The sequence below is a fragment of the Lepus europaeus genome, chromosome 1 (assembly GCF_033115175.1).
Source record: "Lepus europaeus isolate LE1 chromosome 1, mLepTim1.pri, whole genome shotgun sequence".
Lineage (NCBI taxonomy): Eukaryota > Metazoa > Chordata > Mammalia > Lagomorpha > Leporidae > Lepus > Lepus europaeus.
The window spans coordinates 81,435,065-81,454,401 of NC_084827.1; the positions used below are offsets into that span (position 1 = coordinate 81,435,065).

The 19,337-nt window shown below is 34.5% G+C and overlaps 1 protein-coding gene across 1 annotated transcript in view; it reads right to left on the reverse strand.

Annotated features, from left to right (window-relative positions):
• LRP1B (LDL receptor related protein 1B) overlaps positions 1-19,337 on the reverse strand; it is a 2,136,850-nt gene that overhangs the window by 242,968 nt on the left and 1,874,545 nt on the right. Inside the window, exon 60 of the mRNA XM_062186250.1 lies at positions 14,588-14,787. Within this exon, the coding sequence (XP_062042234.1) occupies positions 14,588-14,787 (200 nt within the window). The remainder of the gene's footprint in view (positions 1-14,587; positions 14,788-19,337) is intronic.

A 19,337-nucleotide genomic window follows, 5' to 3' on the forward strand; every position in this document is an offset into this window, starting at 1 on the left:
TGTGGCTCCGTGTGATCAGAGTTTTACCATAGCCAGGGTCACCAGGGATATTAGGAGTGGAAGCAGGCAGTGATTACGCCTCAGCAGCAGACAGATTATAGTAAAGTGGGCTTCAGTGTTACCCTGCAGGCTATATTGGCCCTTGTGGGCTGTGATTTCCAAGTGTGATGTAGCATTGTGGCATTGTTGGACAAGGACTAGAAGTGTGAGCTTATCCTAGCATCAGTAAGAGTCCTGAAAGGGTGGATACCACATTTCGGGTGCATCACCAGTTCATCAAGAACAACATACACACTTCATTTTTGGGGAAAAAAAAAGAATCAAGAGGATTGAATAGAGCTTATAGAAATTTGGGGACAAATGAAAGGGCAAGTTACTAAAGTTCTAGAAGAATTTCATAATTCCAAAGAGGCAGAAAGTATATTCAAAGAGATAACAATAGAAAACTTTCATAACATACAAGAAGATACAACTATCCAGTGGTATAAAAAATAAAGTGTTTATATAATGATAAAGATTTAAATTCAACAAGAAAAAAGTGAAATTATAAGCATATATGCATTCAATATTAGAGAAAATCCATAAAAATAATAAGAAGAAAAATGGTAATACAGTGAGAGTAGTGGACTATAATACTTCATCCTCAGAAATGGACAAATCGGGGATAGCGCTGTGACATGGTAGGCTAAGCCTCCACCTGTGACACTGGTATTCCATATGTGTACCAGTTTGGTATCATATGGAGCCATGGATGCTCCACTTCTAATCCAGCTCTCTGTTTATGTTCTGCGAAAGCAGTAGAACATGGCCCAAGTGCTTCGGCCCCTGCACTCTTGCAGACCTAGAAAAAACCCCTGGCTCCCAGCCGTTGAGGTCATTTGGCAAGTGAAGCAGTGGATGAAAGGCCTTTCTCTCTGTCTCTCCCTGTCTGTCTGTAACTCTACCTTTCAAATAAAATAAAATCTTAAAAGGAAAAAAAAAAAAAACACAAAGGAAATGGACGGATCACCCAGATAGATGAACAACAAAGAAACAGCAAAGTTATGATGCACTTTAAACCAATTTGGCTTAACAGACATCTACAGAATATTCCACCAAACAGCTGCAGAATATATATTCTCTCATCGGCTCATTGAACATTCTCCAATATTGATCATATTTGTGTTTTATTTTGTCACTAATTAAGTGTCAACAAATTAAAAGATGTAGAAATCATATCAAGTACCTTCTCTGACAATACAGTAAAACAAGAAATCAATAAAAAGAATAACTTTGGAAATGACATAAATACAAACAAATTGAGCAACTTACTCCTGAAAAGCTAGTGGATCAAGGAAGAAATTGTGAAAAAGCTAAAAAGTTTTCTGAAAGAAGTGAGAAATGAAAATACAACATAGTAAAACTTATGGGATATAGCCAAAGCATTATTAAGAAGGAAATAAATAGTATTCAATGCCTGCATCGAAAATCAGAAATAAATAAATAAATAAAATATTGTTGCACATATTTCTGAACTAAAATAACAACAAACCAAATCTAAAATGAGTAGAAGGGAAGAGATAGTAAAGCTCAGAGCACACATTAATGACATGAATATTAAAATGTACAGAAATAAATGAAATGAGCACCTGGTTCTTTGTAAAGATGAAAAGATTTAACAAAATCTTAAATACATAATATCAGAGATAAAAAGAGTTCTGACTGGCACAACAAAAATAAAAAGGACTATTAGAGATCACAATGAACAAATTCATGTCAATAAATTTGGAAACTAATAAGAAATGAACAAATTTTGAGACACATACCTAACCAAAATTGAATCATGAATAAATAGAGAATCTAAACAGATCAATAACAAGCTGTGAGAAAGAATCAGTAATAAGTAGTCTCCTGCAAAGAAAAATCCAGGGACAGATAGCTTCATTGTAGGATTCTACTGAACATTTAAATAAGAATTAACAGAAATCTTTAAAAATGTTTCAAAATTAGAAGAGGAAGTAGTACTTCCAAACTCATTCTATAAGGCCAACATTATCTTTGCACCAAAATAAGACGAGGATACAACAAAACAAAACAAACACAAAAAGAAAGTTAAGGCCCAAAAGCCCAAATTCTGATATGCAAAGATGCAAAAATCCTCACAAAATACCAGCAAATTAAATTTAACAACACATTAAAAAGACTATTCACAATGATCAAGTGGATTCATCCTTGGGATGGAAGAATGGTTAGTAAAAGCACAATACATAAACCACATCATAAATAGACCACATCAACAAAATAAAACACAAAAATCATATAATCATCTCTGTAGATGCAGAAAAGGCATTTCATAAAATTCAGCATCCCATTATGATAAAAACTCTGAAGAAAGTAGGTATAGAAGGAACATACCTCAACATAATAAAGGTCATATGTACGAGGCCAACAACAAGTATACTGAATGGGAAACAGCTGAGGGCTTTATCTCTTAAGATCTAGAACAAGAAAATGATGCCCACGTTCAAAACTTTTATTCAATGTAGTATTGGAGGTCCTAGCCAGAGTAATCAAGCAAGAAACACATAAAGAGAATCCAATTTGGAAAAGAAGAAATCAAATTGTTATTGTTTGGAGGTGACATGACTCTATACAGAGAAAATCCCAAATACTTCACCAAAACATATTAGAAGTAATAAATAAGCAAAGTTGCAGGATAAAAAGTCAACAAGCAAAAATCAGTAGTGTTCTTATGCACCAATATTAAATTACCTGAAAAAGAAATCAAGAAGGTAATCTTATTTCCATAGCTAAAAAATAAAAATAAAATATCTAGAAACAAATTTAACCTAAGAAGTAGAACATCTCAATGATGAAAGTCATAAATCACTGATGAAAGAAACTGAAAAGTCACAAATAGAAAGGCATCCCATATTCACACACTACGAGAATCAACATCATTAAAATGTGCAAAATACTCAAAGCAATTAACAGATTCAATGAATTCATCATCAAAATACTAATTACATGTTTCCCAGAACTTAAAAAAAAACCCACAAACTTGGTAAGCTTGGTATTGAGCCATAAAAATACCAAATAACCAAAGTGATGTTGAGCAAAACAACAAAAAAGCAGAAAACATTACATTACCTGACTTTAGAAATGTATTCATAAACTATAGTAATTAAAACATCAGAGTATTGACATATATATGTATACATACACACGCGCGCGCGTGTGTGTGCATATACAATGGAGAGTAGAGATCCTGAAAGTAAACTCACAATCTGCATCTAACTGATCTTTGACAAAGGGTCTAAGAAGATGCAGTGGTTAAAAGGTTTGTCTTTTCAGTAAATGGTACCATGGTAGTTAAATACCACATACAGGAAAATGAAGCTATATCTTTACCTCTCAAAATGTTCAAAAATGAACTCAAAATAGACTGGGAAATATGTAACTACTAGAAGAAAACATAGAGAAAATGCTTCAGGAAACTGGGACGGACAACGGTTTTCTGCATAAGACTGCAGAAGCAAAGAAACAGAGGCAAATAATTGAAAAATAAGATTTCATCAGACTAGAGAGCTTCTGCAGAGCAAAGCACCAAATCAACAAATCAAATTATAGAATGTGCAAAAATAGTTTGTGCAAAAAAGCTAGATTTTGCAAGGAGTTAATACCCACAATATATAAGGAACTCAAAGAAATCAACAACAATAAAGTAAAAGCTCAAGTAATTGTAAAATGGGAATTGATACAGACATTGTTCCAGGGAAGACATATAAAGTGTCAACAGATACATCAAAAAATGAGAAAGGCCTCTATTCAGCAGAAAAATGCATGCAGATCAAACCACAATAAGATATCACCTCACTGCAGCTAGATTGACTTTTTAATAAAAAGAAAAAAACTATCAAGTGCAGAAACTCATTTGGAGACAAAAGTTATCCTTAGTCACTTTCGGGGGGGGTGATAAATTAGATAAATTTGGAAAATTAACAAAAAAATCATATGATCCAGCAATACTATGCTTAGTATATATTAAAGGGAAATGAAATCAGTTTACAAATTATATATTTGCACTGTTGTGTTTATAACAATACTAGTCAAGAAATGTAATAGTCAAGAAATGTAAACAGTCTAAGCTTCTGTACTGTTAACTGGATAAAGAAAATGTGATATATAAACACAGTGAAATACTACTCAGTCATAAAAAGGATGAAGCCTTGTCATTCACAACTACAGAGATGGAACTTGAAGTCATTTGGTAAATGAAATAAGTCAAGCGCAGAAGGGCAAGTGTTTCCTTATCTTATTCATACATGGAATCTAAAAAGAAGGTGATATCATAGATCTCACAGAAGGCAAAAGTGTAATGGCAGTTATCAGAAGCTAGGAAGGGAAGAGGAGAGGCAGGAATGGGAAAAGGTTGATTAACAGGCATAAACCTATAATTAGGTAGGAAGAAGGTCCTGAGGGTTCTTTGCAAAGTAGGGTGACTATAGATAATGTTAACATAATGTGCATTTCTCTAAAAAACCCTATATTGGGGCCGGTGTTGTGGTGCAGCGGGTTAACACCCTGGCCTGAAGTGCTGGCATCCCATATGGGCGCCGGTTCAAGACCCGGCTGCTCACTTCCAGTCCAGCTCTCTGCTGGAATAGCAGAAGATGGCCCATGTCCTTGGGCCCCTGCACCTGCGTGGGAGACCTGGAAGAAGCTCCTGACTCCTGGCATCAGATTGGCGGAGCTCTGTCTGTTGCAGCCATCAGGGGAGTGAACCTGTGGATGGAAGACCTCTCTCCCTGTCTCTACCTCTCCCTGCATCTCTGTCTTTCAAATAAATAAAATAAATCTTTAAAAATATATATATTGTCACAAGTGCACTCATTTTTTTAAATTTTTTTGACAGGCAGAGTTAGTGAGAGATTGAGAGAGAGAGACAGAGAGAGAGACAGAGATAAAGGTCTTCCTTTTCCATTGGTTCATCCCCCAAATGCCGCTACGGGCGGCGCCTGCACCGATCCGAAGCCAGGATCCAGGTGCTTCCTCCTGGTCTTCCATGTGGGTGCAGGGCCCAAGCACTTGGGCCATCCTCCACTGCCTTCTTGGGCCACAGCAGAGAGCTGGAGTGGAAGAGGAGCAACCAGGACACAACCGGCGCCCCAATCAGGACTAGAACCCGGTGTGCTGGCACTGCAGACAGAGGATTAACCTAGTGAGCCTCAGCGCCGGCCAAGTGTACTCATTTTAAAAACTAGACTTTGCCTAGAAATACACTCTCTAGATAAGGATACTGCTGTCTAATATTTGATATTAAGTAACATTGCTTCATTCACTTGGTAAGAGTCTATTCCCATTGCTTTGAAACTTCTCACTTTCTACATGGTGACAAAACCTTCCTAGGTACTTGACAATGTGTTTTCTAAGCCTAACTATCAGTACTAAACACTAAGAAGTTAATTCAACACACATATGCAATGGGACGTAACTGTTAGTGAGCCCTAATGAAAGCTGACGACTTTAAAATGTGCTCTGGCATTGAGACAGATACCAAGTAGTGAACTGCATGGATTTACTGTCTGGTCTTCTCACAGTTCTACAAATATAAATATGCTTCTGGAACAAAAATAGGGGAGCATATGACATATTATAATCTTTTTCAAGTGTGTTTTAGGTAGACCCAGTCAAAAAGTAAAGGTAGACATGGGAACTGACAGCATCCCTCTCCCTTGGCTCTAGTTCAACAAGGGATAGACTATCACTGAATGAATGGAGCCCTTTATCCTGGATAAGACATTGAATGCTAGTGAGGTGACGTAACCTGCTAAAGGAGGGACTAAGCAGTCCTAAGATAAATCTGTTGGTCTCTGATCTGCTGATCCTTTGTTCAAACTCCACTGTCTCAAATTGGGATGGACGAAGTTGTTGAAAATGACTGAATACTCAAATGAGGGTAATAGTTAAAATTTCCTCATTCAAAATATGTTGGAATACATGTGATATTAACAAAAAGTAATCTATTTAAATATATGCTATTTCATGTAACATGTCTTATTCAAGGGACACAACAAAAAGGCATAATTGAAAATGCAACACTTTTTTGAAATGGCAGTTAATTTCAATTTATTTTACTGGTTTGGGAACATTTCTGTAGTAACTGAATTGTATTTTGCTCCCTTTCATTAACTTTTATTGTATAGTAAACAGCAGTGCATCAGCACCGATAGTATAAAATAGCCTGTGAAATCTACTGTTTGTAATGGACTGTGAATGACAGGGTTTTTTTTATCCCAATAGTAATAAAATGCAATATCTCATCAAGATGGAAACACTCTGGGATATTATGAAATACTGGAAGGGGGTGGTATTTAGTAGATAGTCTCCCTTTGTTGGCTGACTTCAATGGATCTTTATTTTCTAAAGATGCAAATGTAATAGCTATCCAGTTTCAGGATATACTAGCATACAATATTCCCTTTGTCTTCTTCAGAGCTTTCTTTATGCCTTCAGAAGAAACCCCTTTAAATATAGTTTATGCTATTTTTCACCAGCAGCACGCTGAGATCTGGATTTCTTTTGCAACATTAATTAGACAGTCGCTGCATGGGTTATGGCTTGGATTTATAAACCCAAACACGAATTTGTCCTCTCACAACACAAACTGGATTCCCAGAGCAATAAACAAACAATAGAGTTAGTCTACAATATTGACACTTTAATATTGAGGTTGTTTAGGTCTAAGAGTACAGACACAGCCATTCTTTAAAAGAAAAGCCACAGTCAATATAATTGCATGAAATTTTAAACAATTTGTGCATAAAATGAAAGATGGCTTAGTGATAGATTATAGTTTAGAATCACACTTAGCTATTACACTTCAGAAAAAATTAGCAGTTATAAGTATATATTTTTCTAGCCTGCTGGATAAAATATATACATGATCAACTGATTTAACACAAGGTTAAATCATTTAGTGATACACAAATGAGTCTTGAAAAAATCACAAGAACAAGTAGAAACTCAAGGTCAAACAACTTTTTCTTAGTTCATCATTTTGTTAGCATTGTTCACAGAATATTTTCAACCCTAATTTGTCAAGATACTACCTACATACCTAAGATATCTCAAGTACAATGGCACTACAGAAAATAAGAATAACTCAATCTGAATTTTTATATTTTCATACAAATAGTCAGAATGAAAGTTTGATCCTAAGAGAATTTTCTGTTATTTAATTTTCTTTTTTTTAAATGGAAAACAGAACCCCTAAAATGAGGCTGATATGCAAAGCTATTGCTGGAGTTTTCCTCAGGAGATATTTGTAACTTGTATTTTATAGACTATCAACTCAGAGAAGGCTGTATTTGTGGAAGGCAAAAAAAAAAAAAATCAATGGCAAGATATCACATTTCAAACATTATGTGACATGAATTTCCAAATGAGTTTTAAAAGTTTTCTTACATACAGGACATGTAGCTTGCTTGGAAACAGCAAAGTGTATATTGAACTATCCCACTAAAGCAGGATGCTATAGCCTGAATGGTATTATCTCCAAAGTATTCTGACTTTCTGATCTGATACCCCAAGTGATAAAATGAAAAGGTAGAGTCAAGGACGTGCATTATTTGGTCTAGTGTATGAAATGTCCATATCCCATATAGGAGTGCTTAGGTTCAATACCCACCTCCAGGTCTTCACTGGCAGTGATGACTCAAGCAATTGGATCTCTGGGTCACCTGGACTGAGTTCTGGGCTCCTGGCTTTTTACCCCATCCAGGGGCCATTTCAGGTACTTGGATAGGGAACCAGCAGATAGAAGAGTGCTCTCTCTCTCTCTCTCTCTCTCTCTATATATATATATATATATATATCTTATTGTCAAATGTCTTAATGTCTCTTATTAAAGGACCCAGAGGTTGGCCTTCCTCTTCTACCACATGGTGAAATGGCAAGAAAGAGTCATTGGGGAAGCATACAGATACATTACCACTGCAGAATCTGCCAGCATCATTTTTTTTTTTTTTTGAGATTCATTTATTTATATGAAAGGCAGAGTTACAAAGAGGCAGAGGCACAGAGAGAGAGGTCTTCCATCTGCTGGTTCATTCCCCAGATGGCCACAACAGCCAGTGTTGCACTGATCCGAAGCCAGGAGACAGGAGCTTCTTCCGGGTCTCCCATGTAGGTGCAGCGGCCCAAGGACTTGGACCATCTTCTACGGGTTTCCCAGGTCATAGCAGAGAGCTGGATCGGAAGTGGAGTAGCTGGGTCTCAAACCTGTGTTCATATGGGATGCCGGCACTGCAGGTGGAGGCTTTACCTGCTACTCCACAGTGCTGGCCCCTGCCAGCATCTTAATCTTGGACTTCCCTGCTTCCAGAATAGGGAGCCATAAATTTCTATTATTTATAAATCACACCATCTAAGTTGTTTTGTTAAAGCAGCCCAAGTGGACTAAGTCACCAGATATACATTTTAAGCAACATTATATCTCTTTTCATTCCCTCATAGAAATAAACCATATTTGGATCCAATAAGATATATGCTTTCTTTTACAGTCATTATATTCTGGTGGCTTAAGTTTTAATTTGTTTCTGATATTTTATTCTGTTTATCTATGCCTACTATTTAAATCAATCAGAAGGAATTCCAGACTGTGTATCTTTATTTTTACAAGTGTGCATTTATGCTGTTGTTATTAGAGGCTATAAAAAGCAGATATCACATCTTCCATTTTCCAAGAGGAAAGAAAACAAGCTTTGGCACTAGGTAGTCTATGTTCAAATTCCGCCTTTCCTGATTACTAGCTATGTGACTTTGGACAAATTAAACACTTTGAACCTATTTGTTTGCTAGAAAGTGGCTTTAATTGCACTTATCACATAGTGATGGTTTGATGGAATGACTAGAAAGCTTGTATCATATCAATCAATCCCTTGAATCCAGTTGACTTCTTAAATAAGTAAATGAGTATTTATAAGTATATGATTTCTTTTCTTGAAACTCCAATTGGTAGCTAAGAACATGTCCACTCAAAGTCTAAATAAGAGAACAGCATGTGTAAAACATCTAATGCAATGTTATACTCAAGAATGCAGCATTAGGGCTGGTGTTGTGGCACAGTGGAGCAAGACACTGTTTGTGATTCTGGCATCTCACATCAGAGTGCCAGTTCAAGCTCCAACTGATCTGCTTTCAATCCAGCTTCCTGTCTGGGAAGCAAAAGTACTTGGGTCTCTGCCACCCAAATGAGACACCAGGATGGAGTTCACAGCCACTGACTTCAGCTTGAACAGATCTGGCTGTCATGACCATTTGGGGAAGTGAACAATTGGATGGAAAAATACTCTTTCCTCTCTCAGTTTCTTCCATGTGTCCTTCCTCCCTCTCTCTGTCACTCTGTCTTTCAAAAATAGACCAATCTATTAAAAAAAAAAAAAAAGAAGAATGTAGGCTATATTGTCTCCCTTGTGATTTTGATTGTTTACAAGTAACTCTAGAAAATGTTAATAACTTTTATGATAGTACTTAGAACTGGAGACTGCCTTAGCAATTTGAATTTTTCATCAAGTTAATGAGGAAGCATCAGGTTACCACAGATTTCCAAATTCTCAGGCTTAAAATGAAGAATATGAATCTAAGACTAAACATGAAGATTTGAAAATGCTCTGAAATATTGATTGACCCAACTAACTGAGGGCTTAGAACTTTAGTTCTGGAATTACCTTTGATGCCATTTTTCCCAACACCCATGTTCCTATAGATGACATAACTGAAGCCAGATAAAGTGCCTATAGTGATCAGGGTGAATAAGCTAACTAGCAGGACATTCTACCCTAACCTAACCTGCATTCTTAGGTTCATCAGGCTTCTACTATGATTCTAAAAGTTTGCTTTCTCTGGTTCGAAGTGATCCTTTCATTTAAACATCATTACTTCAGCAAGGATTTATTATTTCTCATCCAAAATCTAAACATAAATTCACTGAGGGGGGATATGGTTTGAGGGCAGAAGCAATTGGCCACAAATTTGTAGACCTACAATAAGATTATTATTAATATATTTGGATTCATTCTATTTTTCTATAAGGACTTATAGAAAAACAGAAACATGCCAATCTGGAGACTGTCCTAAAAATGCCAAGTCCCTCAGTGATCCTATTTCATGTCTCAGGAGAAAGTATGAGGCAATAGTTGACCTCATCTTCAATCTTTAATCCAGGTAAACTATCAAGTGGCTAAAGTAGGTGTTAGGGAAAGATAAAATAGAGGATACTTATCCACATCTTTACAATGCTTCTTTGTTGACCATGCTGTTAAAATTAATGTATGTCTGATCAAAACAGAGCTTTTACAATTATATTTTCTTACTGAATTTTAAGTTAGATTTACATGGGTACATTTAATTCTTTTGAATATATACAAATATGATTTTGATAGTTATCAAAAGTAGGAATTCTTTTCCCTACTTAACCATATGATATATATCATTCACTTGATATGTACAACTCCATTACCAATATTTGTGCTATTTTAAGCTTACAGATCTCTCCTACTTTATCTGCTAAATCACTACTGAATCTAACACTGTATCTCCATCCCCACAGCTATAATCACTTCAAGCATTTTCTCCTAAAATACTTTAACAGTCTCTAAATTGGTTGCCCTTCCAGGGTCTTTCATTTTCCATGCTGTTGTCAAATCTAATAACAGCACTCTATCAACTAAATACCATCAATGGCTCCCTATGACCTAAAGGATAAATTCCAAATTATGTAGCATACCAGGCTTGTCACAATCTGGCCCCAATTTGCTCTTGTTCATCTAGTGTCATTATCTCTCTCTTATAAGACTTCCAGTCATAGCCAAATTGTGTAAACCCCATGCTGTTTCAAGATTCTGTTACATCTTTGCCCATGCTGTTCCCTCTGCATGAGGAATCCTTCCCATATTTTCCCTGTATGGCGAGCTTTTACTAAATCTCACAGACTTCTCAAAGATGTATGCACTCCAGCAAAGACTTCCCCATACTTCCATTTTCACAATATTTTGCATACATTTAACCTCAATCTAAATTATGTCTTTCCCCTTGTATCAGTTTTTCTTTGGACTGTGATAAAGACAGGGATTTAGTCATCTTTACAACACCAGGGCTAGCACAGTGCCTGGAAAGATCAAGAAATGTTTCTGACTGAGTGAATGAATGAATGGCTATACCTTAAAGGAAAAAAAAATCAGAAAAATTAAAGTAATGAACCCATGAAGATGTAATTTAAAATTAAAAATCTGACTTAATTCAGTGGCATGCATACAATTAATTGTACCATTATATTGTTAATATTATTTATATTATCAAAATAAATGATTAATACTGTTATTGTAGTGAAAACATGTAGACTAATACAATCAGAGGTTAGGGACAGGTTATTGTGACTAAGCTTGCATCCAAATGTTTCTAAGCTAGCAAACTAATGTAGTTTGATACTCTTTGGCTTAATTTTGCATCATGCTATTTGATTTTTGTAGGATAAAGAGCTGGATTAGAGGCTGTAGCAGAAAAAGACAGCTAAAAATTGACAAGCAAGCTGCTAGGCACGTGCATCTCAAACATAAACCAATCTTCCATTTAAGGTAAACAATTTAGAAACTTCAGAGGTCTCAATCTAGACAAATAATTTTAAAAATGATTCACCAAAGAAGTTACTATGTAGTTTTATTAAAATATGTTTTGGGGAAAACTTTGTGAAGCACAAAAGACCTATTCAAGGGTTAACTCTTTTTCATGATTAAAATTTGGCTTATGAAAAATAGCTCTTATACTGAAATGTCTCATATTCTCTTCATACTTTCAGATAACATTGTTATAATTAGTAGGTCCTACCTCATTTTAAAAATAAAAGAAATGTGACTGATAATACTTGTCTGGTGAAGGAAAATACAGAAATTATTATATAAAAAGTCTAATTTTTCCACCTGCAAATATGCAGCCTGGAAAACAAGCATTCTCCTATGTATTTATAGGGCAAATGCAAGAAGAATAATCCAATTCCTTTTTAGAAACATGGCAAATGAATGGCTCTCCTTTTCACTGACTCTGGAGATGGGCATCATTCAGGTTGGCTACAATTAGTACCTCATTAGCAACTACCGGTAATTATTGGCCTGAACTCAGGTATTGGCAGATGTCTGATAAAGCACTTAATGAATTTTTCATCAGTCTTTTTGAGCCTTTAGGAAAAAATATTTCTGAAAGTTGCAGAACTATTACATTCCTTTTCTCTCACTTCAACCTCAAGGTACCTTCAAAATCAAATTAAAAATTTTTAATATCATCAGGCTAGACTACTGTTCAGCCAAATATTTAACTCTGTAATAAATTTAGCACATTTCTCTCTAAAAAAAACTCTAGACCCAAAGTTAGCACTAGTAACAGAATTGAAAGACACTGCATTTACATGCATTTAATTTTGTATCAAGTTGTTGAAAGAATTCATCAGCCACATATGTGATATATTTTTTGATAATAATATGGACTCAATAGTTTCTAACAGATCTAATATTTCTTAGCTATAATGCTTGTTACTCAAACATCAAAAGTTCAAATCAAAATAGCAAACATTTGATGCTATAATGCATTTTTAAATCCTTATCTTCCTAATTTAAATTTATAGATATTTAACTGAACATGGAAAATTAGCACAAATTAATACAACTAAGCAATCTAGTGCTTTATATAAACTCCAAAAAGCAAACATATTCATAGTACATAGGAAAATGACAACGGGGACTTTCAATTACATTATAAAAAAATAATGTAGATTATTTGATTATGATTCTTTGGAGGAGATATAACTTGTGAATGTTTTGAGTGATTTTGATTGGTCAATATTACTTTTGAAGTAATTAAAATCTTAAAGCAGTAATTTTTCACTCGAACTGCAACTGGATGAGGTGTTCAACTCCATAATTAGACTTTCAATATCTAAATAAGTGAGTCATCCAAAGACATTTGTCATACATCAATATTCTTATCATTAAAAAGAAGCACCTTGGGCCAGGCTTTTGGCTAGGAGGCAGATGGTCCTCTTGTGACACACCCACCTCCCCCATTAGAATGCCTCTGTTTGAGTCCTAGCTCCAACCCTGATTAGGTTTCTAGTAATGCACATTCTGGGGGTCAACAAATGATGGTTCAAGGAGCTGGACCCCTGCCAACTGCATGGGACACACAAATCGAGTTTCTGGTTCCGTGTTTTGGCCTGATCCAACACCAGATACAATTAGGTTGTTTGTGTGTTTCTTTATGTCCTTTTGCCTTTCAAATAAAAAATAAATAAATAATTTTAAAGCACTTCTAAGATCCTCCTCCAGTTGCTTCATTTCAAAAATTTTGTTTAAACAACAAATGAAAGGGGCTTAGGCAACAATAAAAGTTTGTGTGACTTCAATGCCTTCCATTTATTTATTTATTTTTTAGCTCAGTGGTTTCATCTTTCTCAAGATTCCACAAGTGCATACATTTTCAGAGTCTCACCTGTCAATAATAATCTCTGTTACTATTTTTCTCCCTTCCGTTCCCCAAAGGAGCTGTCCTAAGCTTAGTTCCAGAGAAGGAAGCATTCTGATATGAGAAACCATATTAATAGGTAGGTAGCCTTTGATACCTCACCTTGAAACTTATCTTTTAAGAAGCTCTTGAAAATGAAAACACTTAACAATTAAGATGATATAGGCCATGAAATATCATCAAAATCATTTTTCATTTTTAATACAAGGAAAAGTCTAATCCTTGAAAAATTACCTGCATCAAAAATATTTTAGAGTTCTTTTGCATCATTTGTGAGTTCTATTATATTCATATTATGTTTTTGCTTTATTTCTTCTCAATTACATTCTTCTTCACTTTAATTAATTTATTCATCTTCACCTATAAGTTTCTCTCATAAGATTTCTCCTTGATCCATAATGCCAGTGTTATATCCCTCTATATCCAATATTTATTAATTTATTTTACAGAGCTTTTAAACTCTTGGGAGTTATTTTAAAAACCAGAGAAACAGTATCACGCTATTTTGTGAATGAAACTCTAATTTGAAATCTGTTAACATGTTAACTTTTCTCACTGCTGTTGATTGGACAACAATAAATTTAACCATGTACATAGCTTGACAGTTGACAATTTTAAATAATATTACTTTACTATGTCTAAAGAACCATACCTTTACTTTTTTTTTTTTTCCTAAGAAAACTGAAATCCTACCAGACTGCACTAATAACTTCAGGATTACAAGTGAAATCCTATATTCCAATTCAACTAAAATAATTGTGTGTGTTAATTTATAAATCAGTGCCCATTTACTATAAGCTTTTTAGAAAACACTATTAAATATTAATAAAATATTGACATTGTCAAACTGATTTTATGCATAAATTAGATAATTATTGAAGAAATATATATAATTCTAACTTACTAATATGTCATCAAAGAGTATAGTAATTAATCTTAAATTAAGGAATGTGTTTTGTTAGAGAAAGTAAATAATTTTCAAATGAATATTTTATTCACTGATATGATACTGAATTATTTATTCTACTAGACCAACCTTGGTGTCTGTGAGATCCATCCATGTTGCTAAATTCAATGTGATTTTCATCAGCCCAGTAGAGTCTGTGGTTGACATAATCTATTGTTAGTGCCATAGGTCTAGAAATCTTGGTTTCTATGACAACACTCTGATTGGATCCATCCATTCCAACACGGCCAATGTGAGGATACTCACAGCAATCAATCCAATACAAATATCTAGGAAAGAAAATCAATAGTCAGTTTATTTACACATACTCCAGGAGTAAAACATCACACACATTTCATTTCTTTGCTCAACTGTTACCAAATCAACTCTCAGTATCTCACTGTGTTGTAGCTTTTAAAGAATCATATTTCAAAACAAATGTATTTTTTTACTCATTATTATTTGAAGTATTCTTTTAATTTTAACCATGTTTCCTTTATCATTCAAAGTTATATATATAATTTATATATAAATATTTATATTAACAAGTGTTAAAATTATATATATTCAACATGAGATGTAAACTTTTGAAATACATATATTATAAAACAATATGAATATTTTTTCTTTTTGATTTTATCTACAAAAGCTCCAAAGGAATTTTGGAGGCTTACATTTCATGTGTTTGAATATGCATTGTTCAATGTAGTAGGCACTAGCCAATTATAATGGAGTTTGAAGTAATTAAAGTCAAATTAAAATGAATTAGCTTGATTCTTCCTTAAACTAGCCACGTGCTAAGTATTTAGTAACAGCATGAGTCCAGTGGCTATCATATCCAACAACATGAACACAGAGCACTTCCTTAATCAGAGAAAGTCCTACTGTATAGCACTGATTTATAGTATATTATGTTACTGGTTTGGATCAGGTCCCAAAGGCACAGAGGAAAATGGAAAATTAGACAAATGAGGCTTCATCAAACTAAAGTGCTAATGCACAGCAAAGGAAGTAGCCACTTGAATGTGAGAGGCAGAGACAGAGAGAGCTGCCCTCTGCTGGCTTGCTCACGATAGCTGGGACTGGACTGGGGCTACAGCCAGGATTTAGGAACACAATCTAGATCTCCCACTTGGATGCCAGGAATCCATTTAATTACTTGAGCCATTTTTCTTGCCTCTTGGGATTTGCTTTAGCAGGAACCTGGAGTTCAGGAGCTAAAGCAGAGAACTGAACTCTGACACTCTGATGTGGGATGTGGGCACTCAAATAAATGAGAACCAACAGAATAGTAGAAAATACTTGCAAACTATACATCTAACAAGTAGATACTAACGAAAATATTTAAAGAACTAATACAACATAAGAAAAATATAATCCAATTAAAATGGGCAGACCCAAACACATATTTTTCAAAGGAAGACATACAAGTAGTCAACAAGTACATAAAAAAAAAAAAGGTTCAACATCATTGATCATCAGAAAAATACAAATCAAAACCACAACGAACTATCACCTCTAGTTAGAATGTCTATTATCAAAAAGTCAAAGAATAGCAATTGAAGGCAAGGGTGTGGAGAAAAAATTACACACAGTGTAGGAGAGAATAAGTACAGCCATTGTGTTAAACAGAGGTACCTCAAAAAATAAAATTAGAACTACCATTGATCCAGCATTTCCATTACTATAAATATATCCAAACTGACTGAAATCAGTGTGTGAAAGTTCATTGTAGCACTTTTCATACTAGGCAAGAACTATCAATTACCTAAATGTCCATCAAGTTATTAACTGATAAAAAAAATATGGTATTCAGACAAAGTAAATAATATCCACACATATAGATATGAATTTTATCATATGTGGAATCTTAAGTGGATCTCATAGAAGTCAAGAGCAGTATAGCGATTATGAGAGGCTGGGGAGAATGTGCTGGGAGAGGCTGGGGAGAATGTGCCAGAGGGAAGGATGAAGAAAAGATGGGTACCAAGATACAAGAAGTTCTGGTGTTTTATTGCAAAGTAGGACGACTATAGATAATGATGGTGTACTGTGTAGTTTTCTAAAATCAAAAGTCATGATTCTAAATAATTTCACTGTAAATAAATGAAAAATATTTAAGGAGACAGAAATGTTTATTCAGATTGGACATTACACCATGTATACATACAATAAAACATCACATTACCCCATCAATTTGTAATATAATTAGGTCAGTTAAAATTTAAAAAAAAAATCTTTTAAGAAAGTTTATTTTGTGAAAATTAAATAGTATACTATTGGAAGTTATAGAGAGCAGGATATTGCAGGTGTGACCAGGGTGAGGAAGTAAAATGATATTAATAGTGATACTAACAAAGCCGGTGGCATCACAATACCTGATTTCAAGATATACTACAGGACGATTATAATTAAAAAAAATCCTGGTACTGACAAAAAAACAAAAACAGACATGTAGAGCAATGAAACAGAATAGAAACTCCAGAAATCAATGCATCTATAAACAACTTATCTTTGACAAAGGAGTTAAAATCAATCCCTGTAGCAGTGACAGTCTCTTTAACAAATGGTGCTGGGGAAACTGGATCTACCATGTGCAGAAGTGTGAAACTAGACCTCTACAATACACCTTACACAAAAATCCACTCAAAATGGATCAAGGACCTAAATCTGCAACCTGATATCATCAAATTAGTAGAGAATATTGAGGAAAATCTGTAATACACTGGCATCGGCAAAGACTTCTTGGAAAAGACCCCAGAAGCACAGACAATCAAAACCTAAATTGACAAATGGGGTTACATTAAGCTGAGAAAATTATGCACTGCAAAAGAAACACTCAGCAAAGTGAAGAGGCATCCAACAGAATGGGACAAACTATTTGCAAACTATGCAACTGATAAAAGGTTAACATCCAGAATCTATAATGAGCTCAAGAAATTCAACAACAACAAAACAAACAATCCTGTTAAGAAATGGGTAAAGGATTTGAATAGGTATTTTTTTCAAGAGAGTGTATTTTCAAAAGGCCAACAAACACATGAAAAAATTCTCAGGATCAATAGCCATCAGTGAAGTGAATCTAAAAAAATCCACAATGTGTTATAAAAAACAAGTTTCTGGAGGAACATCTTCTCCATACTAGAGATAGTGAAAACATAGAAACAAAAGGGAAAAAACCTGGTTTAGAGAAATGTAAAAATCAAAAGAAAATTTACCTGGAGAACATTCCCCCTTGCCTCACTGTCCCTGAATCTCGCTAACACTGATACATTATTTTTTCCTGCTAAATATGATATGCTTATATCAGACTCTTTCAAATGCATTACATATGATTAAATGTATTACTTCTCTACACCATGTTGTTTTTTAAGAATTCTAAAATTTCATTTTCAGCAAATAAAAAAATCAAAATAGCACTTAACATTAAGAAGAATATATCCAAACCACTTCATTAGATATAGTCTTCATTATTTCAATTTAGCTATTTACATATGCTTGCAATTATAATCAAAATCTACCTAAAGCAGGGCTGGTGTTGTGGCACAGCAGGTGAGGTTACTGTTTGGGACCTATGAAGGCCATTTCAGCACGCCTGGGATGGAGTCCTATCTCTATTTTCTATCCAGCTTCCTTCCAATGCACACTCTATGGGAGAGTGGCAGAAAGTGGCTCAAGGACTTGTGTTTCTGACACTAAATGGGAAAACAGATTGGAATTCCAGGCTCCTGGCTTAAGCTTGGCCCAGACATGGCTGATGCAGGCATTTGAGGAGTAAACCAAGCAGATGGAATCTCTCTTGCTTGCTCTCATTCTGGCTTTCATTTTTTCAAATAAATAGAAATAATGGTAAATGAACTTTATAAATTGACTACTTAAAATGACTATGTATGTTTTCATAAATAATTAAAACTGAAAATGAAAGCTTCAGTGAAAATATGAAGATTTCTAAATAGCTCCTAGATAATGTTTACCAAGATCACAGTAGGACCTATTGCATAAGTTATAATAAGGTGTAAATAAGTAATAAATAGTTTGCTTGTAAACATAAAAACAAGAATCTGTGATTCTAAGGCTGTCTTTTATATTTTCATATAATACACTAACTTTCATTAAAATGAATTAAGTAGAAGTCCTCTCTCAGCGTAATTTTTTTTTTCTAAATTCAGGTAACAGATTTAGAGAAACTTCTTCCACCTACAACTACTTCTGATTTTGAATTATAAAATGGATCATCTATATTCATTTTCTGAGATTTTCTTTTTTGCCTAAATATGGGAACATTGAAGTCAGCTTTTTGGATAGGATTAAAAATTGTTAGGAAAAAGTTTTTCTTTAAGTGCATAATTTAATTCTGTTTCCCCACAGAAATCAGCAACTGAGTTTTCATTCTGGTAAGTTTTTCACTTCCTCATAACAAAAGTTCCCTTAAGACTTTTATCTTTGAAACAAAGTGGGTGATTTACATATCAATGCATTGGTTTGTGCATATGTGCAAGCCTAATATCTAAGTAGGGGGAGCCATGCTATGGGTGCATCAAGTTAACCATATATTATCTCCTTAAAGGGTCCTCACACTGTTTCTGTGTTAGGTATACACAGATTAAGTGGTGGTGTTTGTATGAAGGAAATTCACTTTCTATATGTAGAGGGAAACATTTACACTGAACATAGTCACATAATGTTACAAGTTCAATATGTAGTAGCCACCTAGAATGTTCCATACAGAGTGATATTTCTGCTGGTCACAGAACAATGTGTGCTTATTGCAACTACACAAAAAGCAGATAGGGATTAGAAGAATAAGGGCTAGTATAAGCCAAGATACAGAATCATAAAA